This window comes from Pezoporus wallicus, unplaced genomic scaffold, assembly GCF_028554395.1.
Source record: "Pezoporus wallicus isolate ANWC-B61680 ecotype Strahan unplaced genomic scaffold, APGP_CSIRO_Pwel_v1 contig_3952, whole genome shotgun sequence".
NCBI classification, from domain to species: domain Eukaryota; kingdom Metazoa; phylum Chordata; class Aves; order Psittaciformes; family Psittacidae; genus Pezoporus; species Pezoporus wallicus.
The window spans coordinates 10,315,214-10,342,106 of record NW_026635034.1 but is presented as its reverse complement, the minus strand read 5'-3'; the positions used below and the strand labels follow the sequence as shown (position 1 = coordinate 10,342,106).

Genomic DNA, 26,893 nt, shown 5'->3' with positions numbered 1-26,893 from the left:
GTTATGCTATTAAAAAATGCTATTAAAATACTCATCTAGATGTAGCTACATCTCAGGGGGTGTATCTGAGTTAGTTGTTTCACTGTTAGGTCCTGTTACTTTGCTGGTAGGATCTACGCAGAGACATTTTTCCATTTTGAGGTCAGAACCACCGTTTATACCTTTCTTTCAGCGCATAAACCTACTGTTTATCTGGCATGTTCCTGTTTGGTTACTCTGAGGGAGGAATCTGCTAAAATAGCTGAGACTTGGCCAAAGCTCATTCAAGTAGCACCATCTTTTCTTGTTCCTGCGAATTAACGTTCACAGGATATTCTTAGCTCATCTACACTTAATTTTTTATCTAGTTCTTAATTATAATGATGACACAATGAAATCTTTTGCTTGCGGAGCACCTTGAACACTCCTGACTGCATCCCAAAGCAGCAGCTGCTGGCCAGGGAGAGATTTAAGATTTTCACTCAAGTGTCAGCTCTACAGAACAGGACTGCAGCAGGTTCTGCAAACTGTCTGGGGAGTGAGGGGCAGTCTCATGGGTGGTTTTGCCAGCCAGGGTGCAAGATGTAACAGCTAAAACAAGTTATGGTCATTTCTATAAAAGAGCTGGTGGTGCTTAAATTAGATGCCAGACCAACCAGCTCTGAGGGGAGATCTGTTACAGAGAACAGACAAGGCCAATTTTCCAACCACGTGTTTTAAAAAGGACATGACATTTTCTTCTCAACTGGATCACTGGGTAATGTATTTCTGTTCCAACAAGGAATTTTCTGAGACTAAACCCTGATTTCTTTGGACAGAATATTACCTCAGGTAAGGTACAGTTTAAAATGTTAAAACAGAGCAAACTGATAACAAAGTTCACATATTGGAATATTCCTTGTGCAGTCTGTGCTTTTCCACTCATTACAGAATGGAGAGTAGAGGTTTGTATTTCATGTGATAATACAACACAAGCTCTCAGTCTAACAGGAATTAAACAATTTAAATGTAAGCAAAATCAACAAAATCAATTCACTGGGATATACAGGTAGTAACAATTAACAAGCATTCCTATATGGTGCCAAAATACTGTACCATCCAACTTGTATTTCAAACAGAAGTTGTGTTTTTATGGAATCAATGATTTCCCCACTCAAGAGCTTTCATGAATTCCTCTTCAGTAAAAGAAAGCATTTTAGCAGCTTCAATGTGCATCTTAAAAGGAAAAAAAAGAAAATAAACTTAGGAGCAGAAGGTAAAACATTGTGAGTGACCAATACAAAATCCTGCCTAACAGCTGAAAGGGGGCTCCAATCAGTCGTTCCTTTTAGTTTTGTACTATGGTTTGGATGGATGTGCCCCTGTTCCAGCTGAAGCTGCTACTCGTACTTTTCCTGCAGAAATTTATAATGTAGGGATAATGTGATAAATTTTATGCTAAACCTTGCACCTGCAGCTCTAGTAAAACAGGACCAACAGCCCATCCGAGTTCCTTATAGTGCTTTACAAATACCTCTTTTTTAGTGAGGCATTGGAGATTCCTGAAAATCTGCTAGCTCCTGTGACCTCTGAAGAACACATGTAAGAAAACTGGTATATGCTCTTTCAAGCTGATTGATACACAGCTGCACTTTATTACAAATCAAATGCATTGCTAAGATTCAGCATGCTAGTGCTTCTGATTATGCATGACTGAATGTTAACTGAGGATTTTAACAAAATACCACCAATAAAAACTAACCATCAGCATAAAACAAAGAGTAACTGTACTGCACCTTAACAGGAAATGCCTGGAACTGACCACTGGTGGCTGTGTTGCCATGTATCACACCATACACTTGTGGTCCATTATGCACCCCCACACACATGTACATATGTACATGCTTAGAAATCATCCAGTAGTCTGATTTTTATTTCTACTACACAGAATACACCACATGAAAAGCAAACTGAAAAGAACAAACAGAACTTTTAAACTCAGAACAAATCTATTTCCTGTTCAAATAATGCAATTGGTTGGAGAAATGTTGCCAAGATCATTGTTGTTTGATGAGAAAGCAAGTACTAAACGGGCAGTGTATTTGTACAGAACTGCCAGTCAAAAAGGCACAACAGTCGGGAAGCCCTGAAAGCTCCCTGGGCTCCATTCAGCTGATGTCACAGCAGAGGCCATACATCCACAGCACCACACTGCTGCATCAGCTCTTTACCTGGGAAATTGTCCCAGCTAAATAGTTTTTACTGCAAATTTTAATAAAATGGGTTATGTTTTGAAGAATAGGAAACAATTCATGTCTCCAAACAGTCCGTTATGTTGGGTTTTGGGGTGGTTTTTTGACATAACTAGTCTAATATATAGACCTATTGTCAGTTCAAAAGGACAACTAGTCGGGCAGTGTAATATGCTCCAGCTCTGTAAAGCTCAGACTAACTTCTCTTAACCCTTTTTAAAACCAAGACTTCCTATTAAATTCTCAAGACAAGCAGAGAGCGGTCTGCAGAGACCACCTGGAGCACCCGCATCCTACCCCTGCTACTTAACACCTTTTGGGGATTTTTCCCTCTTGCCATTCTTCTTATCCTCACCTTTAGGCTCGCTGTATCTGCCACACAAACACTGCACAAAAGGCCCAAATCAGGTTTTCCTCATTAATTCACCAAAAGGCTTGTGTGAAGCAGATTCGAAGTTCTCTGGGTAGTTACACAGGTAAAGCACATGGGAGCTTCAGCAGCTCCTCCCCTGTGCCTACTGCCAGAAGGTACAGGAAGCAGAGTTAGCATGATTCTCTTTCAGGTTCTTCAGTCATAGCCTGGTCTGGAAGGGCAACTAACAACATCCTTCTGTGAGTAAATGCCAATTTATATAAGAAAAGGTAAGTGGCTTCCTCTACTTTCTGCTGTTCTGATACAGTATGTGTAATTTTTTAAAAAAATATATATTTAATGAAGTTTTGTGGTGTGGTTCTGAGACTACGGTTTTGGTTCATGGTCAAACAAATTCTGCTTTCTGACACCCATTTCACTGAATTCATGTTCCGTAGGATTATGTGCTACCTCATGCATAGAGCAGATTTTGAGAGAGTTCTCAAACACAAAGAGGTAGAAGGGCTGGCCAAAAACTAAGCACAATTTTTGTTAGAGTAAGCCCCAAGATCTCCTCTGCATCCTATTACTGCCAGAAAAGTTCCATCGGAATTGCAAGAACAGCCCCAGTTTCTCTTGTTCCAGTTACCTCCCCTCCCTCATCCTGTGTTGGAGAGGCGTTCCAGCTTCAAGGGTATATTTCCATATTGCAGTTCCCATTCTTAGGACAAGTATGTGTATTTTGTTACATGAAGCTGCTACTTCATACAGAAATATTCTTCCTTGGTGGGGGCTCAACAACTTCCAGAGTGTTTACAAAATGTCTGGTGACCACTGCAGTGCTCAAAGGGTAAATAAAATGTTCAGTTTTCTTATCGCAGAGGCTGGCCCTTCTAAGGTGCTTCTGCTCAACAAGTCACCAGACATTGCTGTATTAACTCTCCAACTACTTTGTTTTTAGAGTGCAGAAAGAAGAGCCATTAACTCCACCCCAAAATGAACCTTACTATATTCAACAGAGTAAGCAATTAGCAGTGAACTACGCTGCGGTGTTCAGATTTTGTGCAGTCAGTTGCAAAGCCTCTATCTCTGCATGTGTCTTGTTCAGCCTCAGAGGGAAAAGCTGACAGAAATGACAGCATACAATCCCAAGTACTGGGTAAGTGAAAGGTGTGATGGAACTAGTAAGGCCTAAGTGCATCAGTAAGTGGAAAACTGATTTAGGCAACATGTATAGTATGCATTCCCCTCAGTTTAATTTTCTTTCATGTAAACTCATAGGTTCTTTCAATTCGTATCATCAAAGCACATTTGACAGGTCTATGCTGAAAATGTATTTTGAGAGATACAAGGTACTTACCCACTCTGTAGTTCCCAGGTTTCTCTTTCCCAGTAAAACACCCCTCCTTTTTGGGACATCAGTATAGCTTTATTGAATGTGACAGTAAAGACCTCTTTAGCTGTATTCTAGCTGAAGTATTAATCCACTTTTTGCTGAAACACCTTTTCTATAAAAGCCAAATCACTGATTGTTCAGCATGAATTCTACTGTTCAGCAAGTATTCTACTGCCTATCTTCTTTCTAATTGCAGCTTCAGCTGCTAAAGAAACTAAAAGGCACTCAGCCCTGCCCTCTTACGCTCTGAGGAGAGGGATGGAGTGAGATATGAATGTAGATTCAAACGCTTTTCAAAATAAGGCTAGCTGCAAGTCAGGGTGGATGGGACCAGCCATACAGCCAGGTAGATGTTACTACATCCTCTGTGATTCAAAGTATGCATGATATTCCAGGAACTACAAAAGGAGGTCAACTCCCCTTGTCCAGTCTAGTAACTTCACACCTGAGATATAAGTACTCTCTACTCTCGCCGCCTTCTTTTTTGTCTGACACACAAGGAGATCTGCACCTGGGCAGAGTTGTACATGTACAGAATGCCTCAGAATATAAATAAAGTGTTGATAGAGAAGGACACACTTTGAGGACCCAGGAAGAATGTAGGTCTAAAATGTAACGGCTCGCTCCTGAGAGGGCACGCTGTTACAGCTGCTGCTATGACAAGTAATATGCTGGGGGGGGGGGGGCACGGGGATGACTAAAAAGAACATCTCAATCGCTAAAATGGATTCTACTGACACAGCAGCAAAGGGAGCTGCTGGTATTACCTGAACAGTATTTGTTCTGGGACAAACAGATACTCTCAGTCCTAAAATTTGTCAGTAGTGATTTTTCACCATGACAGGATATGCTTCAAGTTAAGAATGGGGTCAATTCAAAAGGAGATCAGCCTCTGCTATAAAGCAAAATGTTAGCAATATGCACTAAAAAAAGTGAGGCTGCTGCTGCCTCGCATTGAAACCTCCCAGTCTTGGGGCTCCATTTTACAACCCTAACCTTACTTAACAACAGACACATTTAGTTAGAGACTGTTAACTGAAACAGAACGATACCTGGTCCTTACCTTTTGCCTCTTTAAGATATCAATTAACTTTAACTGCTTTTTAAAACCCATCATTAGCTCTTCTTTTTGCTTCTGCAGTTTCTTTTTCTCTGCTTTTAATTCTTCAATTATTTTGAGTTCTTGGTTAGTTGCATCCTATCATGAGAAGGAAAGGAGAATTGCATAATTTGTGGAAGTGGTGCTTTAACCAATGAAACTTGGCATTACATCACAAAATGACAAACAGTAGCCGTACGAGACATTCCTGAAAAGATATGGGATAAATCAAAATATTTCCCCATCAAAACTTAAAAAACCTGAAATCTCAAAGATAAAGCTGTGGTTTGCCTGTGTGTATGTACCAGGTGTGTGTGGCTACTTCTCCCTTCTGAGCACGTCTAATTTTCACACAAATGGGGAAAATTAGAAAGGTGGTAACTTTATCCTGGACATTTCTTCCTCCTGCATAGGTTGCAGTAGTAGTGTCTGAGATAACTCATCAAGTCTTTTGGTGACTTGCTCTAAGTTAATTCAAGACTTTTTAGCACTACTGATCAATTACAGATCAAAACATGTTTTCCTAAGCCACTGTACCTTGTTACTTTGCTTCAGTTTACTCAGCTCCACTTTATACTTCTCTGCTTCTTCAAGGGCCCTGTTTAAGCGAACCTCTGTTGCACTCTGACTGCTTGTGGCCTGCTTTTGTACACACTTTAGATTCTCCAATTCCTATTTAAGAAGGAATGAATCAAAACAAACATTATGAATAATGTTATTTTACTGAATCCCATACAGACATCGCATTTACAGCAAGGCTCACCCTTAGAAACTGAAGAGCCTGTGTGCTTCTTTGGCCTGCAGATAGAATCTGTCTCAAAGACAATTAATTATACCATCAAAACATCCCCTTCTCCTTTGAACTCTTGAAAAGGGATCTTTATAATCTTTGTTTTAAAGTTCTCTCAGAACTCTCAGAACCAGTTGTGGAGCTGATCACATAAGACCACAGGATTGACTGGAAAACCTGTATGCTCAATCAGAAAAAAACCATCAGTATGTGCCCTCTGTGGCACTCTGGAAAGGTGGCTGGTATCCCCAACTGCTCTTTCCTACATGTTTCTTTTACCTCTTTTCCCCAGAGATCACTGCATGCAAAAAAGTTAAAACAGCCTCCTGAAGGTGGCTAAGGGTAGGAACTATTTCATCTAGCAGAAAATAGCTCATCAAGTGATTATGGCAACAATCAGAACAGTTCTCTCTTGTCTCTGATGATAGTATTTCATAGTGCTGTATGTGGGGAAATGAGAAAAAGAGACTAAGCTGAGGAACAGAATAATGAGATTAAAGATCAGGGAATATAGATAAAAGACAAAGTAGAAGAAATAATTCTGGCAGAAAGAGAACATCTTGTCATTTGTGAAAAAGAAACAAGACTTTTTAAAGTCTATCAAATTATTAGTAATGGGCACAGAAAGAGTCTTTTAAGCAAATCAGGATAGAGGGGGGCTTGTTGTTAACCTTTTATCCTCAGACTGCCTTATTTCTGAGTAACTGTTATATTTTCTCCATTTCACACCACCTCTTGTTACTTATGATTTCCAAATTACTTATCCAAGAAATACACCCTAATGGACAAGTGTATGCAGTAAGGACACTTTGGTAAAGTTATGATGGAAACGGATATTTCTAGGAAGCTCTCACAGTTTTCTCCAAAATGGATGAAGAAAACGGGAGAGTACGACGCATCTCACTGACCCTTCAAAATCCTGTTGGTGAATGTGCCTCCTCTAAGAGTGCATAAAACCAGATGTTGCCTCAAGGTTTTTATTTTGTTGCTAACCTGTCCATCTGACTGATTACAAACCACATGGGCAAGAGCCTGGCCAGTAGAGCAGCAGAACCCCCCCCTGCAGCACCTGCATCATCAGGGAATGCAAACCATTTGCTGGAGACTGACCCAAAGAAAAAAAGCTGCACAGCCTGCAAACCAATCTGTCTTGTATCAAGATGATGAAGCTGTAAAGAGTCAGCTAAACCTTTTGTGCTACGTACTTTATTCTGCATTAATATGAAAAGCTTTGGTATGCAGCCTTGCAAGCATTTAATGACCAAAACCACAGTCTCCATGCAATGCAACTTACGTATCAGCTAATCATATCATTTAGTGAAAGAATTCTAATAATTCTTTTAGGGCCTTTTGACATTTACTGTCATACATAATACCTTATCAAGGATTATTATTTTTTTTTCACAAGTCATCTAGTGAGGATGGTTTTAATCTTAAAAATGCGTGCAATAAGTATTTACCTTTGTAAGTAGGCAAGGTTTCTGCCAATTTTTCAATACTTGAAGTAAAAGCTGGACTAATTTTCTCATATAATGTTTCTCTAAGGGGGGGAGGGGGGGGAAGCACATTACTCTGTTTTAAAACAGCATCCCACTTCCATGCCTGGATTGTCTCCCCTGTTCTGTCATGGCTGAGGCACTTAAATATCAGTAGGGATTGTGATACCAGAGAGCTCGTCCACAAGTAACCCGCCCAGCAGGCTTGCTTTTCTCCCAGTAGCAAGCATATACAGCACTTCTATCTTTAGAAAGCTCAGCAACACCTGTCCACCCCCAAAAACATTTGAGAGATGATGTTTGCTTAACGTCAAGCCCTCCTTCAAGGCAAATTATAAAACCCTTGCATGAAGCCTTAAAAGGAGTAAGAGAACAACCTTAGTGTTTCCCTGATCTTCATCTAACACTATAGCAGATTGAACTAACGAGAGAGAACACGGAGGAAAGAATGTTCTTGCAGACAGGCAGTAAAAAAAGACAGAAAAGGTGATGTCATTTATTAGATCAATGAGATGGGGAAAAAGAAGATGCAGGAAAGAAGAGGGTGGAAGATTTGTGCAGCATCAGCACTCAGCTGCTGCCCGAGGTGGGTGTTCCAGCAGAAATATTCAAGAGTCCAATCACCAGAAGAATGAGAATTAAAAATAAACTCATTACCATGTTTTAGGTAAATTGTGAAAACTAGGTGAGAATCTGTGCCGAGGCACATGAAAGAAAAAGTAGCTGGGGGATTAATGAAATTGCAGAAATTGTGGGAAATCTGAGGAAGCATGGGAAAGCACATATCACAGTCGGAGTCTTCTATCATTTATGTTGCAGCAGAAATCACAACAAAAGCAATAAAAGCCCCAAAATCAGAGATTATATTTGTGCTATCTCAACTACGCTTTCTCCATACTGAAAGTGTGAGTTTTGAGTCTACAGGCACAGCAGTACAAATTCAGGCCCATGTTCACAGGAAATCGTTACATGTATGTCTAGAATGAATCTACAGCTACATTAATTATATGGTGTTGAATAATACTTCATAACTAAAGAATAAACCAGTTTTCAGATTGCCACGTCCATAGGAGATTTAAGCAGTTTCTGCAAAATTATTTTTAAATGCATGGGGTTGGTAGATATTTTTTTGTATCAGAAAAAAAAGTAAAATAATTTCTGAATTAGCAGAGAACCATTCATTACATACACTTGCCTTTTTATGCCATATTAGTATTTTAAGCAAGTACCACTATTTGTCATGATTGTGTCTGATCAGTAACCTTGAGAAAGTCTAGAAAACAGAATCTATTAGGAACAACTGAAGCAACTGAGGATGGTAAATGCAGAGCAAAGTGACTGTAGTTTGGATATAGCAGCTGTACAGCAGAAGTGAATAAACTTTTCATCACAACAGGCATCTAAATACTGGGATAAACTTTCTAACTGTGGCTGTGTGTAAGAACCAACACAGACTGTCTATGGAAATTATGGAAATTACCATCACAGAAGGCTTTAAGTATAGGCTAAACTTATTTCTAGGAGGGTTTAGATATCATCTGTCCTGTCTTGGTTTAAGAGAATGGCCTAAATGATTTTGTAAATCTTTTAGTCCTATTTACTGTGAATTGATGAACAGTATGAGTACTTCTGTTGAATATTTTTTTTGCTGACAGAATCAACCATCAGGGTATGTATTTGAGGGAACTTAAAACCTCCAAGAATCTGCACAAAAGAACACACAAACTGTAAACATTTTAGTTTAAAAACGCTAGAACTATAAAACTTAGATTGTAAGTTACAATGCTAGAACTACAAAGCTTAAGATGAAAGCATGCCTATACAAATGTGTAATATGATTTAATGGACGTATAACGAGACTGTGTCAGGCTGAGTTGTGTTCTGTTTTCCCCAGTTTTTTAAGAGAAACGTTCTCCTGGTTATACTACATGTGCAACACAATACTATATGTATCACATGATTTTGAAGTCAACCTCTCCCACTCTGAGTAATTAAACCACGTGCTGCTCTTAGATGAAGTTCCAAACAAGCAAAGCTGTTTATGCAGCCATCTGCTACAACTAGGCACCTATACAATTTTGCATATGTGGCCTACAGCAGAAGACAGGTTAATTTTGATTATTTCATTTTCAAGACCAAAGACACATCCTTTCCTCTACCTGCAGAAGACACTAATGTAAGCCACAGGTGAGTTTTTGGTTTGTTTTTTTAAAGTTCACCAGGTTCTACAGTTGACAATAAAACTCTTATTACCAGAAGTCATTTTTGACCATTATAATTAAAACCAGAAAAATAAAATTTCCCTGTATTTTTCAAGATTCCTCTGTGAATTTGACAGTGGTTTCTGAAACAGTTGTTTTGTGTCTTGCGGGTCTTTTACACAAGAACTTAATTATTTTAAAATACAGAACTATATAATGGTGGAAGCAGAAGAAAAAGAAATTAGTAAAATACATTATTTCCTCCTTTCAAAAAGTGATTAGACCATTTAAATTACAATTTCTAAAACTACTATCAGAGACTGAAACACTAATGGGATCAGTGGAAACGCATCTATGAAGCTAGGGGAATGTGATGCAGTACTTTTCCCCTTTTGTGAGATAAATGAGACTAACATCTGCAATACCTTTTCTAGCGCAGCGACTTCTTGTTGTAACCCTTGACTTTTTCTGCTTGCTTCTTGTGACAACGCTTTATACTTCTCGCTCTGAGAACATTGCACGCTGATGGTTCGTTGCAGTCGGGCAATTTCTCCTTCAGTTTCTTTAAGCCGAGACTTTAAATTCCGATTTTCGTCATCCTGTTTGACAGTAATCAACAGAAAGAAACCCCACCTCGATTACTGCAAGGAAGCAGCAGGATAATGCAATAGTAATATTTTGTAAATAAAATATTTATTTTATTGATATATTTATATATATATTTATAATATATGTAAATATATCCGTATTGTACATATGGAGATCACTAGTTTAAAAATTGTTATTTTTAAACTTTCAGATCCTTCATAATGGACTTCACAATTTCAAAGAGAGGAAGGAATGACGAGAAACTAAGAAAACAAAACATGGATTTACCAAGACAACAACTCAAAAGATAGGAACGCTTTCCTCATTTAATTTTCTGCAGGCTTTTACTTGGATGTAAAACATTTGATTTCTCCTAGTTCAAAGGTTTTGAGAACTATGAAAATGTTACAGAATAGTGTGAATAACAGCGGCATGCAGATATTTTGTGACACTTTTGTGAGAATAGCTAAATGCACTCATTAGGAAAAATTCTTGGAAAAAGAACAGAATATAACTACTGATAAATCAATCCATTATGTTTTAGGAGATTATCTGGTTTTCACTTAAAAGCAAGCTAATGATCAAGGATGCATCAAGTATTCAAATTCAAGATTCTCTTAACATCAAGTAAATCCTGTATTAGATTCATGACCTTACTGGCAATTACATCCCACATTAGGCATTATAATTTCAATGCATTTTTCTTTTCTAACCTTTTAAACATGGTAAGTGAATATTAATGTTATTTCAGAGATACATTATGCCCTTCCCACCCTTAGGATTCTGTGATTCATTTCTTTAAGAAAAATAAATCAAGGCACACACAGAAATGGAATTTCCATGAAAACAGATCTTCCTCTCCTGTTCTCCCAGCAACTAGGAATACATGCTTCTCACCTGGGAAATACATGTGCTTTACTCTAAGTTTCATGTGCCCACATGCACCTCAGAAGTTCCTAGTTCTTTAGACTTAAAACAGATTTACTGCTTCCTTAGAACAACTGGACTGTGAATTGGAACAAAACCAGAATCTACCTCAAGGCTTTGTGTATCTGAAACTTTTTGTGATCTTCTGAATGTAATTAAGATATTTTCAGACCAGAGAAACTAGAGCCCAGGACAATATGTTTAGATACAGAGTGCTATGGGACCAGGACAAGAATAAGTACCGGGCCACCTTCTGTCACTTGCTATAGTAACAGAATTCTGTGGTATTTTTGGCATGAAATTCTGAAGTTTAATAGCTACTGACAAAATTAATTTGATTTGAAAATGAAAATGCTTTTAAAATCTAATAATGACGTTCTCCTGATCACAGCATGAAAGTACCAAGATACAGAAGTACCTGCATCGATACAAGTGAAATAAAGGATAAAGTACAGATATAAAATATCAAAAAGTAAATCCTTCCAAAGATTTTCTCCAGGTACTTATCTCACAAAACTTATTTAATATCATCCTTCTCCTTAACTCTAAACTAAAAGTTTGAGAGAAAAAATACAGGTGGTTTGTCATATGTTCTGAATGCCATCATCACGTTTGGGCCTGAGGAATAGGTGCAGAAAAGCATTCTGAAGTTGAGAGACTACAACTAAGAATGATCTAATAGTGGAAAATGGAAAGTTAGTTCAAAAATCTTCCTCGATTACAAATACATGAAAAAAGAGGTGATCCCTCTGGCAGGCAGACACAAACTATTTAAGGTTTTACAGTTCAAGAAATGTTTAAGCATTACCTAAAAACATATTGCTAGACAGTGCAGATCATAAAACTCACTTGTAGTACACTCTAACACTAAAATATCAGTGTAGCTTAACAATGCCTTAACTTCAGCCTTATCTGCCCAAATATGTAATTCCAAATACAATCCTCTGCATCAAGTACAATCTGAAGAATGGAGAAAGCCAAATTTCTGTTTTGATTACAGTATTCCACTTGAACTGGATCACAGATCAGCTCCAGGCACCACTCCTCTCTGTGTACCAAAATCCATATTTGACTGCTAGTTTATCCTCCTCCTTTTTCTGAGGCTCTGCTAATGCTCTCCATCCCAGCAGTGATGGCTAAGGCACTCTGCAACACCAGTGTTCCTACAGCTGGGGCATATCTTCGGTCCCAGCAGCTCTTTCCTGCCTGCAAGCTTTTAGCCCAAGATCATACAGACAGAGAAACTACTATCCTTGATTCTAAATTCTTAGGAAATCTAAAAAAAAAAACCCCTTATCTCTTAAAAAGGAAAGGCCGAGGGAATTCCATTGTGATTATTTGTTGAAGGGGAACTTACTCCATTTCTACAGACAAGAAAACTCAGCTCTCACCTTTTTCCTGCATTCACGTACTACACTAGCCAGCTCTTCTTGCGTAACACGTAACTTTGCCTTGAGAAATCTTACTTGAGCTTCTGTGAACATAAAAAGTTACATTTAATATCCACAAGTACTCATTATTCAATGCAGTAAAGAAGCAAGACTGATACAAGAACTCACTTTCATCATCTTGTTTCTAAAAACAATTTTTAATTATTAACAGAAAGAGGAAAATAACTCAGATTCCTAAATAAATATTTCAGGTTTCTCACTCTTAGGCAAAGCTTTGCGTAGATTTTTCTTGTAATGACTGAACTCGGTATCTTTAAAATATAAAAGACTCATAATTCAAAATTGAAACTTTTGGCATACTATGCTATACATTACAGCATTCCTTGAGATTGACGTCACAAGAGGTAAAGAAAATTAAACAACTAGTTTTCTAATGGGTTGCTTTCAATCACCTGATGAGGCTGATGAGGGGAAGGGTATCACTTAATAGGATGGTCTTAGTTCATAAAGTAACCAGCAGTTTAGAGAATGGTAGGCAGGAAAGGGGTATCTGAGAGATTTTAATGTTCTGATTGAATAGTTGTCTTGAATTCCTAAGGTAATCTGAAGATTAACATGAAGTGTGACAACACAGTCGGTATTTTGTTCATATGTGTGTGGCTATATTAGATAAAAATAGAGCTTCATGTTCAGCCTTCTATGTATCTGTGTGCTTCTAACTGCTTCTTACCACAGAGTTGAGTCATAATCCACAAAAACAGGCCCTGAGGAAAATGATGTGTAAATCCTGTGTTGGCAGAAAAACAGCTGGACTGTGACAACCTCTGATCATGAAATAAAGATATGGAACCTAAGTCCAAGATGAGCACTGCAAGAAGCTGAAGGAAAGGACAATGCTATCAAACCTTATCAGCCATTGGCCTAAAAACTATCACAGGCACATAAGCCCAAGGAATCACTTTACTGAAAGATTCCAACTAAGAGATCAGCCTGCTCTGTTACAAGGGCCTATTTAGTTTTCTACCTTTACTTCAAACTGTTGGATTAAAAGAGGAGGTTTGGGGCATTTTGTACTACTGCACTGAATCTCTGACTTCATGCTTACTTTAGCATTGTAAGAAACTGTATAAACTCACTTTTATTACATCTGAGCCAAAAAGGCAGATGTGCATCCTTCCTTTAGCTTCACTGGAAATACTGCAATCCCCTTTCCTATTCTATTTCTAGGACAAACATAAACACACCATGTGGAGTGGGAAAGTAGCTGGAGGATTCTCATTCAAGCACTGTAGCTGAACCGTTACTTCATTTAAGCCACTTACTAAGACCCACAGCACTGATCTGAGGAAAGGCTTTTTCCTCTAAGGGCAGAATCTGTAAAGAATAGGAATTAATCTATTTGGAAATAGAAGCTTAGCATCACGTATTTCTATTCCCGCAGTGAAATGAATCAAATGTCAGGCACAAATTTGACATATTAACCACCCAAATATCTTCCTACAAAGGTAAAAATCCAGATAAAAATTCACTTTTCCACATGATTATTCATATGTGATCTGATCTTTCCCTAGGATTACATAAAGAAAAACCTTCCTGTTCTTTTGCCTTTAACTAAAGATCATTAGAACTTTCCCTGCAATTCCTACAGAAACTCTTCCTTTTTTTTTTTTTTTTTTTTCCCTGCAGGAGAACCCATTTCTAACAGTGAAGAAGGAAGAATGAAACTATTTAACCACAGGAGGAAACCTACCTGCTCCAATTTCATTTCCAGCACTTGGAATAGCATCATCATCTACACAATCTGGTAAGACTCCTTTCTCTAGTTTTTCCTCTATTTTGCTTATTGTTTTTGCTAAAGAAAAATCTGTGCAATCCCCCAGTGCTGCAGCAGCATCAACACTTCGTACTTCCAGGTTTCTTGTTTTTGAACTAAAAAAAAAAACCAGACCTTGGATTTTAAATGTATAATAATAATTTTAACATCTACAAAAAATATAGTGTATTTGCTATTTTTAAGAATATGCAAAGTTACCTAATGCAACTTCATTGCTTGCATTCATATGAAAGACACATTGATGCCAATTTCTTACTTTCTAAGATTCCTTTACTGTATTCCACATAAACAATTACAGTGTTTTACACATTATTATGCAGAGGGCAGAAAAGGCAGTACCATTTTCTACTGAGAAGATTCTGGCATGATCTTCTCATCCAACAACTTCATAACTAAATCAGAGTAAAAGTAAGAAACAGGAATGTTGACTTGCCTTTAGCTACTGTCCTTTGCCTTAAATTCTGCTACTTCTCCCTACTTCCTATGTTAACTTCGAAGACTTTGTCCATTCTAGCTATACTCCTACCTTACCGCAACTTCTGTATCATTATGCCTGGCCTAGGAAACTTCATTGACCCTGGAAGCAGCATACCAAAGTTTTCATAAAATCAAAACACACGGTGTGTGACACAACTGCTACACAGGGTATCTCCTCGTCTTTCTTTTAGAAAAAGATAAAGTAGTTCCTACAGGATCTGAAGCTTCTAAATTCTTATTCCAGTATATCCTTATCCCAGTGCTGCTGCCAGTCTCCTAGCTGCTTTCTCCCACAACTTTGGGTTCACCCTGCATCTGCACAAGTCCATCTCTAAATCTCTTGAAGAGGTGCTAGTGTGACAGTCTCCCCTGAACTGTCCAAGAGAGGTCCAGAGGGTCCACAAGTGACTTATAGGTCCTGAAAGACAACCTCATCCTGTGTTAATTACATGTTCTGTCTCTTTGCAGCCAATTTTCATCCTGTTTTGGCATTTGTCCATATTTTGTGGCAATTTTAATTTGCTCCCAGGATTTTATGCATTTCTCTACTTTCTTCTTTTGTATAGATCTCCATTTCTTGCTTTTACAACCTTGAATTTGCTTTTGACAGAGCTGAAGCTTTTCAGCTTTGAACTCCTGAAAGCTGTAGCACTATTACTGACTTTGTCCTGTCCTGTGAGCTGAAGACTCACCAAAATAAAGGAGACACTCAAGAGCCTTATTTCCTGTCACAAGTCTGATCACAAATCACCCTGCACCAGCTAAGTGTGCTCTCTCAGGTTGACTCAGATTATGTAATTCCCATATGTATGCTCCTTAGGCATCCTTTCACTTGAAGAGTTAAGAGTTTAACTGTCAGCCTTGAGAATGCTTGAGCAGAAAGCAACAGTTGTAGTATTAATCACACATGTTCCCTAATAGTTTTTGGTATGCTCCCTGCAAGCAGACAGAGGTAGCTACATGGTGGAGCTGACTGAGCAGGACCAAAAGTTTGCTACACTTATTTACACAAGTATATACAAATATAAAACCATACATGAATGAAAATAACCCGATAGACAAAAATAGCAACTAAAATATTTTATTACAAACAAAAAGAGGTGTATAATATACCTTGAAGTTGTTCTTTTCCCCTTACTTCCAGAGTATGGTCTGTTCTGAGCCATCGGCATGGAAGCACATTTCTTCTTGTTTGCTGGCTACAATTTGTTTCAGAAAGTAGTGATTTTTTTTAATTAGTTAGGAATTTCTTTTTTTCCTAGTGTCTTGTGGGTTATTTTTGTTTGCTTTCTTCATCTATTTAGACTCAAGGATACTTTTCAAACGTTCAAAAGCACAATTTTTCAGTTTTATTTGCACTCATCTTCATCTTGCTACTTTTATGACCATAGGCCCAAATTATAATACATCCAATGGGCATTTGTTTGTGGGAGGTTTTGCACACATACTCATAATAAATTCAGGCATAAGCAAGGCCAATATCTTGGCCATCAAGATATTAACTACTGAACTGTCACAAGAGTGCATTTCTTTCAGGACTTCATACTTTCATGCCTTCAAAGCCATACTATTTTTTATGCATTTTTTATTTTCATCTTACAAATTCCCTGTAGAAGGCAGACCTAACAATATTTTTGTTACTTTCACCCAAACAAATATTCTTCCAAAATTAAGGGGGTTTTATTGTATTCTCATAAATGAGGACAATATTTTGGAAGTTTTAGCTCACCTCCTAAAAGATTCAATATAATTGTAATTAGAGACCATTGAGTTTGCTGCTATTCTCAGTCTCCTTTTTTCCATTCTATTTCCCTTCCTGTACTCAGTTATTTTGACTACTTGTTTATTATTACACCTAAAAGACAGTAGCACTCCCTTTAGTATTATACTGGTGGGGGAGGAAAGAGGAGAAAGGAAAAAATGTATTATGTTCTAATACTTAGCACTTAATTCGATGTTCCAAACACTGAATAATTCTGTGAATGCTTTACAGAAGAGGAAACTCAGAACACAAAAATGAAATGTAAGTCCACTTAACCACCAGTGGCACTGAGAAAGCCTGGTAACACAGTTCCTGTAGCACTGTTTTGAGCATCATTTCCTTCTGGCTTCCTACCCATGTAAGTCCCCAGTGCAGAACAGCCTCAAAACCAAAAGTAATATGTGGAAATGATACTAGAAGACAAATTAACCAGGATAGTTTTAACTCTGATACCTTAGTGTGTGAATGTGTAAGAGAAGCAACTTGAGGACAGAGTGGGTCTCTGCAGAAAAAGATTAAAATAATTAAAAATTAACTGAACATGTATAACAAAATAAACATTTTAGAATAAAAATTGACACTCTCCTGACAGAATTAGGAGAATAACATTTTATATGTCTAGAATAAATATAGCTAAGGTACTTCAACCATAAATTCAGTCTCATTCTCTGCCCTTCCATTCTACCTTATTTGCTATCTAAATCACCTGGTGAGTCTAGAATACCTAATACAGCAGTTTGCTTAGGTACCACAATCTGAATCTCTTACAATTCAGGTGACTGCTGCTGATCTACTTATTTGGCTGAAAACCATGCTGCTTAGTAACTGAACCTCAGGTTAATTGATTATTTTTTAAATCTGCTGGAAAAAAAGCAGAAAGTTTTAGCATGCTGTGTACTATCCAAGTCCAGTTTCTTGTCATATATGTCGCTTTTTTGTTTTCAGAATGAATTATAGGCATCTGTGCTATTGCACTGAAAGGCTACCTTTTTACTACCCTTTGTAATTTTTTACTTCAATTAAAATGCTGGCTTATAAAAGATTTTTAAATATATATTTATATATATATATAAATTTATATAAATATATAAAATTTAAATTTACGCACATCAAGTCACCTCAATTTTTTTCCCCAGCTGATTTGAGCAAATGCTTAGATATTGCCTTTAAAAATTTCACAGACATCCATTCATCAACAAGAATTATCTGCATAAAGACCCATATTTTATTAAAAAACCCAAACAAACAAACAAAACCAACCCCCAAAAATCCTAACAAAACCCCCAACCAACCAGCAACAAGAAGGACAAAAACACAACTGGAGAAATCATCTGTGTGTGGCTGGCAACAGACTTCAAGAATAGGATGATTAGTTTTTGTCTATTTACCCTATTTTCCTCATGCCTCCTTCCTATTGGCTAACACTAGAAGCATGCAGAAGGTGAGGATTTGCTGCCATAGAAATAGCAGTTTTATGTTACTCTGAAAAATATGAAAATACAATGCTCTCTGTACTCAAGAAAACAATAATGTTCTTTCCATCAATAGACTAATCTGTTCCTACTATAGCTGTTGTCTGAGGGCCTTCTTTAAAAAACAGAAACAAAATAAACCCTCATTGTTCACTAAATTCTTCAAACTTGTTTAACCTTAACAATTTATTTCCACTTCCCCACACATGACAACCCATTTTTAAAACCTCAGAATATAGTTCTATAGCTGTGTCATAAGTGAAATCCATTTGTAAATCCTGAAAAGGTATATAAATAAGTAGCTAGAGTATTGTGGCAATACTGAAACAGAAGCTAATGTTTAACAATTCCATCTCTGCATGTAAACAGGAGATGCATGTGCATGAGCAAACCCTTTGTGTTTGCTAATCCTATTCAAAGCCTATAGCATGCTTGTCCATGCGCACAGTTCCCATCGCCATGAGCCTGGCAGTGCTCTGAGGAGTGAAAGTGTAAACAAAAGCTGATGTCAGTGTGGTGTCACTGGAGCTGCTTTGTCTCTATATAATTCAAGTTTCTCTGAAAAAAATGATGCAATAAAATCTCCAGAACCACTTCTTTTAAAATATACACTGATTTTGAGTGACTTATATTTGTTGCCCTTTTTTCACTTTGCTTAATGATTATTTTTTTCTCTAAACCTGTCTTTTTTTCCCCCTTGTACTACATCTTTCTTTGCTTCAGTTTCTCCCCTTCTTTTCAGTTGCTTTAATGTTTATTCTCTGTAATGAAATCAATGGAAATTTTAAATGGATGTTTCAAAAATCTCTGAAATGTTTCCTTTAGGTTTATGGTCTATCTACTTGCACAATTTTGGAAAAAATAAATGGCCTAAATTAAATATTAAATACTTGGAACTAATCTAATTGAATGGCCTCAATGTTCACTCATGGATAATCAGTGTGCCTAATTCCTAGCACACATTTCTATTTTTTTCACTACAGTATAGGATTTAAATTCTTCTGTCACATAAATATCTGCCAGCACACAGATTGTGGTTGTTTTAAGGTGTTTTAGTTTATGAAGGTAAGCGGTAGATCAGCCGCTTCGCTGACATGCAAATTGCCAATATTTGTTTTTAAATCTTCCAGCACTCCCATTTATTTCAAATGCATACCATCAAAGCTATTAACCCCCTTTGTGGGGCTGAACCCTCCAATCACATTACCTCATAAACCAGCCCTATAACTTAACTCAGTTTGAAGTTCTTAAAAATCTTCTGCTGTTCAAAATCCATCTAACAGAACATAAAAGTAAAGCAAGACAGAATTTGTTTGCAAAGCATGATGATACTGATAACACATGGAGTTTTAGGTGGTTTTTTTTTTCCCGTCTATAACTGACAAATTTAGCTTTTAAATAGCTCAGGAATAATTTTAACTACAGCAGCAAACTTCTGATGGTACAGCCAAGCTTCTATCACAGACTTGCTTTCTACCACAGTCACACTTTCTGTCTACTGAAAAACCCTTTCATGTCCATAGACAAACGCTCACTTTTTGGTTTTGCTTTTGTTCTGCACAGAAGTAATTATTTCATCATCTCTAGCAGACTTTCATATACACTATTTTATGTTTCCCAACTGCTTTACTTTTGAAACACTGTGTAGTCTTGCCCAGTACCTCTGTTATCTAGATTAGTAGCATCAGAAATTTAGGAACCTACCAGATCAGATCCTTGATAAACTGTGTAGTAGTCTATCTTAAATTCACCCACTCCCTGTGCTGTCAATATACAAACTCTTGAACAACTAAGCAAATAATAATGCCCCTGACCAGCTAAGTAAATACACCTATGTATCCACTCCAGCACTAACGGGTTTTAACTTAACAGGCCACAACACACAGTTGTATGTATGCTCATACAGGCCAAAGCTGTCGGACTACTGAGGTGTAATGATATCCAAGTTCCAGAGGGTGGCAGCTGAATTGCTGTCTGTCCTGGGTTTCTCTCTGTGTTGGGGTGGGGGTGGGAGTGGATTTTTTTTTGTTTGTTTGTTTGTATGTTTTCATCAAACACTTTCTATCCCAGGAATATTTAGGCCAAGTTTAATATGAACCAGTATCTATTTATTTGCTTTGTCAGATGAACTGGTTAAAAACCACCTACTGCTGTCTTGTGTTTTGTACTGCAAATAAACCTGTTGCCTTACCTTGCTTTTTTACAGCTATCAGTACTACTTAACATCCTAGGTAGAACATGTCATGAAAATGAAGACTTTTTTGAAATAACAAGGAATAACATTTACTTAGCATCGTTTCAATAGGAAAAAATTAGACTCCACCAATCCAGTATGCTGCAAAGATAGATTCAACAGGAGCATGACCAAGGGTGCAAGGCAGAGTGTGCAGGATCACTGTAAACATTCCCCATGAATTATATGCAGCAGTTTTAAAGCACATACTTTTGTTAGCTGTTAAGCACATACCTCTGTTTGTCTTCTTCAGATGACTCAGTCTGTACTGACACTGGTCTAGACAGTATCTCCTGTTGGCCTTTCTTTATTTAAAAAAAAAAAAAATGTCAATTTGGGGGGAATATAAACCATTTTTAAGATTAATTACATATTTGTAAATCACAGATCACAACAACAGTCCACTACAGAAAAGAGTGGAAACTATAGCCTAGTGTGTAAAAGAACTTCTCAAACACAGGAAAAGATGTGGAAAACTTAAAACGCCATTCCTGTACCCCATCAGGTATTCCACCTCTGCAATATGCAATTGCCTTTTGCTTGTAAAACTTTGCTCAACATCATCTGAGATGCTGCTACCCTCCTTCCTTTTTCTCTGAAATACAAGAAGTAGCAAATGCACAGCAGGTAGAACAATTTTTCAATTTTACATATTGTATAAGCCTTAGAAATAAATCTTGCAACATGACTATAATTGGACACTGATATTGCTGTATGTACTTTAGAGAACAATTCAGTCTGAATGCTCAGATAGCTTCTATGCTGCTAAGTTACAATCACAATGCATAATCCAGAACAAAATGCAGTTGTCCTGTTTTGTTTTTTGGGGAGGGTGTTTAGTTTGGGGCATTTTTGCTTCATTTTTAACTTAAGAGTATTTTTCTCTTGTTGTTAAATGTATATCTGTGCAATCTGGCAGTGCCATGTGGTATATTAAGTGTCCTAAGAATATATGGTCTTCTGCTGTATTTGGAGAAGGAAAAATAAACAAACAAAAAAGTGGGTTTGTTGTTGCTGTTTTTTAAAGGAAAGAGACTGGATGCTATTTTAGCCACTTCATCTGCTTCTGTTCCAATGTCAAGCAGTTAGCCTCAGCTTGAGGCTAACTAAGAGAAGACTATGTTTTCACAGGACATAAAAATGAAGTTTCAGCAGTAGGAAAAGTGCATACAAGTACAGCTTTCCTGAAGATGTTTTAAGCTTTATTTATTTGAGTCATTTAAAATTACTTTCTCCAAACTGTTTTGGGCATAAACCATACCTCCCCCATTCCCTTGTTTTAATTTGTCCAGATTTCCTATAAAACCCTGACTCTATGTGGTATACAGCCACACCAGTGTTAAAAGATAATACAGACAAAGACGGGATTTTTTTCTGTTTTAAGAACGTTTTCTTCTTACTAACCATTTATTTTTCTATTTATGCTGCTTGTTCTTTGTATTTCTTTCAGCTTGACCAATGTAGATCCTATTTCACTGGAGTGTTATTGCAACAGTATCTGGTTTTCAAATACCTGGGGGTTTTGTTTGTTGGTTTGTTTGTTTGTACTTACGACATAAAACCAGATACTTTTCCTAAACAGCTAAATTTTTTTACGTGGCTTTATGTATATATCTGCACAAATGCTGTATGCATCTGTCTGGAGACTGATCTACCTGATGGAACTATATAAAAATCGGTTTTGGATGTGTTCTTAGTAGAAGTTTATAATCTTGGAGGCAAAAAAAACACCCAAACACTTCTAGTTGTCACGGTCTAAATAATTTCTTTTGAAACTGGACCGTGCGTACATGTGAATCAAGGCTGAATCATGTAACAGTCTGCATAATCTACCCACCATTACTTCTTCAGCCTGACGCACCAGTTTTTCTGTTTTTGCTTCTAATTCTGCATTCAGCCACCTGAAAGAGTAAGAAAGTTCGTCACTGAGGCTTCGAAAGATTTAAAAGAAATAAATGTAAGCCTGAGGGTACCACTGTATGAACTAAGTGAAATTTTACGAACTCCTACAAAGAAACACCAACATATACTTAAGGGTATTAACAAAGTTATGTTTCAACGATTTCTGTGTTTCTGTCAAATCAATAGTCATAAATCACCTATACCCATTAAATAGTAAGGTTTAGACTATAATTCTGAGAAGAGTTTTGGCCACGTCACTGCTTAATACACATTTTACGGCTTCATTTCTTCCATGTTTTCTGTTTTTAAGAGTCTTTAAGTATCCTCAGCAGCAGAGGTTGGGACAGCAATCACGTACAACTGCATTTCTTGATCACATAATTAAGATGTGTCACTATACATATCCATAGGTTAAAGTAAGCTTGTGTTCTTGCATGCTTCACAGCCTTTCCCGCAGTGGGAGTCACTGAGGTTGAGGCACGGCTCCTTGTGCATCCTGAGAACAGGTAACAGTGAGTGCTTTTAGATCACTTTCACTGCATTTGTCACATGCTTTAGAGCATTTAAGCGTTTTTTGAACAGACTTAAGCAATTATACGCTCGTAATTTAAAAGTAATGTTAGTGTTTTAAATGGAGGAGTCTGGTGTCCAACGCTGTGGGATCGAAGCAAGGCCTAGCACAGTGCACACCCTACGGCGCCTGTGTGAGGCGGCGGCAGCAGAGATGCTGCACGGCGGAGGGCACAGTTAAACACTGTCGTGGTACTCTCCGCTTCGGCGAAGCTAACTGAGGGGTTGGGGTACACCGGGTTAACTGTAAACCCCGCTAGGCCAGGGTGCGGGACGCGGCTGAGGTGACAGGGCCCGGCTGCCGCCCCCGGCCTCCTCCTTACTTGTACTCCTGCTCCCTAGGCAGCAGGTCGCCGCTCAGCACGCCGGTCTCCGTGGCGGCGGGCGGCATGGGGCCGCCGGGCGGTCTCCGCACCTGCAGCGAGGACGCGTTAATGTGCGGAGCGGCCACGGCGCGGCCACGCTTCCCAGCTCGTCTGCCGGTGCCCGCCCCACCGCCTTACCCTGGGCAGGCCCCCGCCCCGCCGGACCCCGCCGCCCGCCGCCATTTTGTTAGCGCGGATGCTGCCATGTGGCGTCTCCTTCGCCAGGGCAACCGGGAGCGGCCGGGGAGGGCGGGTGGCTCCCTCGGTCCCTCCTCCGGCCCTGCTCGTGGCCAGGCCTCCTCCGGCGATGTTGGGTTCGGGGCAGGGACGGGGCAGGCACGTTTCGTCCCTTGCTGGCAGGCGGTGGGAAGCTGAAACGCTGCGCACCCCCCTTCCTCGCATTGCTTGGTGCCAGGGTAACCCCACGGCAGGAGCCCTGTGACAGCCATTGCAGGCCGGGGCACGGGCCCCTGAGTAGAGCCCCGGGGTCAGCTGGCTCCTGGCATGGCGCTGGGCTGCCGTGGGTTCAGGTGAGGGGAAGTGGTGAGGTCTGAGGGGGCATTACACTTACTGTTGTAATAAACATGTATTACAACTCTTCAGTTAGAGCCTTTTGGCCTGGCTACACATTGTCCCACCAACGTCCCTTCAGCGCATGAAACTTTTGCGTTTGCAGCATTATGACAACGGTTCTGCCCTATTTACTACTCGTTAATCCTGTGGTCTCTCTCTGTTTCCTGTTGCCAGTTTGATTGTTGTCTGTTTTTTGCCTTTTCCTCTGGCATGCTTTTGAATGGCTCCATTACTTTTGTCCCTCACCCCTGCACTGTTTGATTTTGCTGTGTTTCTCCTTCATCTGTCGCTTTCCTGCTTACCTCACTCACTCCAGTTTCCATTCCCAAGTTTCTAACAGATGCTGCCCCTCCATGCAACAGCAGCCCTGCCATCCCGTGCCTGTATAGGTACCTAGGTATCTAAGATAGCAAGAATAGTACGGTTCTATACCCTGAGTTCCACGAACTGTGTATGATTTTAATGAAGAGATTTGCACAGGAGAAATCAGAACGGCTTAGCTGTCTAGAAGTAGAAGGTTTGTGCGTAGTTGAAGGATTTCTGCAGAAGCATTAGTTGGAAAACAGAAGAAATGCTTGGAGGAGATTAACTTTGAGCACTGAGACATGCAGTATGGGATAAGTGGAGGTGAAATGAAAGCACAAATGTGATTAGTGGAAGGCAAAAAATAGAAATATCAATATAGAAAATGAAAATGCTTAACAGTAACATTGATACAAAGGTATGGACATAAAGGAGGAAAAGAACGAGCCTATGAAAAAAGTGATGGAGATCTTGAAAAAATTGTCAAGCAAGAAGTCGGTCCATTATAATTGTTTTTTAGTTTGTTTTTTTTTTACTAACAAGAGCAGCAAGAGGTTAATGGTGGCCTTTCAGAAAGAAGATATGCAGAATTTAACTCCATCATTTATGCTTTTGATTTGAAGAAACAAGAAAGGGCAAGGTTAATAGTAGAAACCAAACCTCCAAAGGGAGACAGATTTTGTTAAGAAATAAGTTGCAGATTCCTTGAGAAATTAAAACATCGTAACCAAAGCAAGGTTTTAGAAGCCTCTCCAGTGAGGTTTAGTGAGGTTCTGGAGAATTTTAAGAGAAACAGAGGAGCCAAGGAAGGGAAACAAGGTTGGCAGCATGAAAGCTCTAAGGAGAAACATACTCTTTCTACACAGCAAATGGGATTTCTCAAAAGAAAAGTACTATATCTTTTCGTAGAACTAAAATATCATCTTGGTAACATTCAATATTTAATGTTCTTGCCCAATATAGCTATAAGATCATATCACCTTAAAAATGCCAAAAGTATTAGCTGAGGATCTCTGCTAGTTAGATACTGAGGCAACAAAATCACTGGTTGAGATTAGAGAGATTAGAGCCATGGTTTTCAAGCCAGCTTCTATATAAGTCTTAATGAACAAGAAAGGGGTTATTTATTATATCATAAATTGTCAAATATGTTAACAACCACAGCAACACAATGGGATTGTTTAGAGCCCTCTGGGAATAATAACATTTATTTATTAGAATTGCAGATTTGAACAATTTTTCTAAGTTTCACAAGGTGATTGATTTAATGGGATTTATTTTATTGAAATATCAACTGGATTTAGAATTAAACTACCTATATTTGAAATAATATGAAAAGACTAGAATGTTTAGATAAGTATTTTGTAGTGAACTTTAAAGTATTTCTCCAGAGATGTGGAAAACCAATAAGAGATTTTGGTACATTCTTGATCCCTTACTCCATTAAGGTTTTATCACTTCAAAGTTGACCTGATGTGACCTTAACAGTTGTGGTTAATTCTCTAATACATAGTTGGTAACTGGGTAGAGAATAGGCTTATATTGGAGATGACAACCAATAGCAAGATACATAGGGACTTCAGAAAATGTCTCTCAGTATTTATCTGGAGAAAGAAAAAAAGGCATTTGAAAGCATAACATTGGTATGGTATAAGATTTAGCCAACATTATTTGTCAGCAGATTCCCATTTTCCATTTAAATAATTTTTTAAAACTTGACCTAAACATGGTGACTGTAAAACCAAAATGTTTTTGTCATTTTGATATAAAGCGTAGATCAGATTGGATGCAGATTTCAAGCAGATTGACGTTTGTGATCGTAATGAGCTGTACTTGGGGCCTGTTGCTTGGGACCTGCACAATTAGAATAGTACATCACCATTCTGTATTTTCCAAGTGTTACAATTTTCTTTTGGGTTTGTTGTGGATGTTTTTTGGTGGTTGAGTTTGGTTTTTTGTTTGTTTGGCTTTTTTAGAGTTATAATATCTCAGAATTAAATGGCTCTGACAGAAATGTTAGATTTGAAATTAAATGGTTCCCTGCATTGCTGTTGTTGCTCTTCCAGTGGAGTAGATCACAGAAGCTGGTCAGAGTGATTCAGGACAGAAAGGTGTGCACAGTTGGTATGATGTTAGAACAGTTTATTGCAAAAGACTGCCGAGGATCAATATTCAGTGTTTACTTTGGATCAGACCAAAGAACATGTGTTATTTGTGGCCCTCTTTTTGCAGCCACAAGTTTTGTGATCTCACTTTCCTCCCCCAGTAAGAACACAAAAGCACAATATTTTTATATTAAGTTACCCTCTTTATACTTTTAAACACGTTTTTTTTGTTCACAGTATCATCTTACTGGGCTAAAGATTCATTACACAGGATTTTCCATGCTACTGATAAAAGTTGTGATATTTGCTACAAACCTAGAACAGTACCAACAGCCAACATTATAGGAAGTGACAGGATCCCACTGTATATCCCATTATGTGTCAGAAACAGAGAAAAAAATGTGGTTTGGGACAACATTTTCTTCCATGAAAATCACTGCAAATGTATTAGGCCAAACAGACAACAGCTGAGACCCTTGCTCAACTCTTCATGTGTGGGGTTTTTTGCTTTTAGTAAGACACATTGTAAACAAATAAATAGCATCATATATATCCCTCCACAAATGCTCACCATTTAGTAAAGAATCACTATAAAGGCTATGTATTCGCTTTGGTGTGTAGTAGAGCTAAATTTGATTTTATATATATATATATATATAATATGAGAGCCTTTAGCAAAATATTACCTCTGCTGATTCCACCTCTAGATGAAAAAGTCTTTTATAGGACTTGCTGCTGCCTGCTGTACCTCTGTCGTAGGAAGGAGGGATGCTTCACTGAGGCAGTGTAACTCAAAGTGTGTCATTCTTACATGTAAGCTAGTTTATTTGACCAGGACAGTCTGTAC

At 38.3% G+C, this 26,893-nt stretch overlaps 1 protein-coding gene across 2 annotated transcripts; it reads right to left on the bottom strand.

Moving 5' to 3' along the window:
• Positions 1 to 725: 725 nt before the first annotated feature.
• Positions 726 to 23,263, bottom strand: TEX9 (testis expressed 9). Of its 2 annotated transcripts, XM_057398144.1 has the most exons (12): positions 23,204 to 23,263; positions 23,024 to 23,115; positions 22,066 to 22,129; positions 20,463 to 20,533; positions 16,977 to 17,025; positions 15,875 to 15,960; positions 14,201 to 14,379; positions 12,451 to 12,533; positions 9,970 to 10,143; positions 5,595 to 5,729; positions 5,022 to 5,156; positions 726 to 1,194 (listed from the first exon to the last, which is right to left on the bottom strand). In XM_057398144.1, the coding sequence occupies exons 1-12, from the start codon at positions 23,246 to 23,248 to the stop codon at positions 1,117 to 1,119; spliced, it is 1,191 nt and encodes a 396-aa protein (XP_057254127.1). In that variant the 5' UTR covers positions 23,249 to 23,263; the 3' UTR covers positions 726 to 1,116. The 2 variants fall into 2 exon arrangements, with proteins under 2 accessions (XP_057254127.1, XP_057254119.1); XM_057398136.1 differs by lacking the exons at positions 16,977 to 17,025; positions 23,024 to 23,115; positions 23,204 to 23,263 and having other exon boundaries at positions 22,066 to 22,125.
• Between the last annotated feature and the right edge of the window lie 3,630 nt (positions 23,264 to 26,893).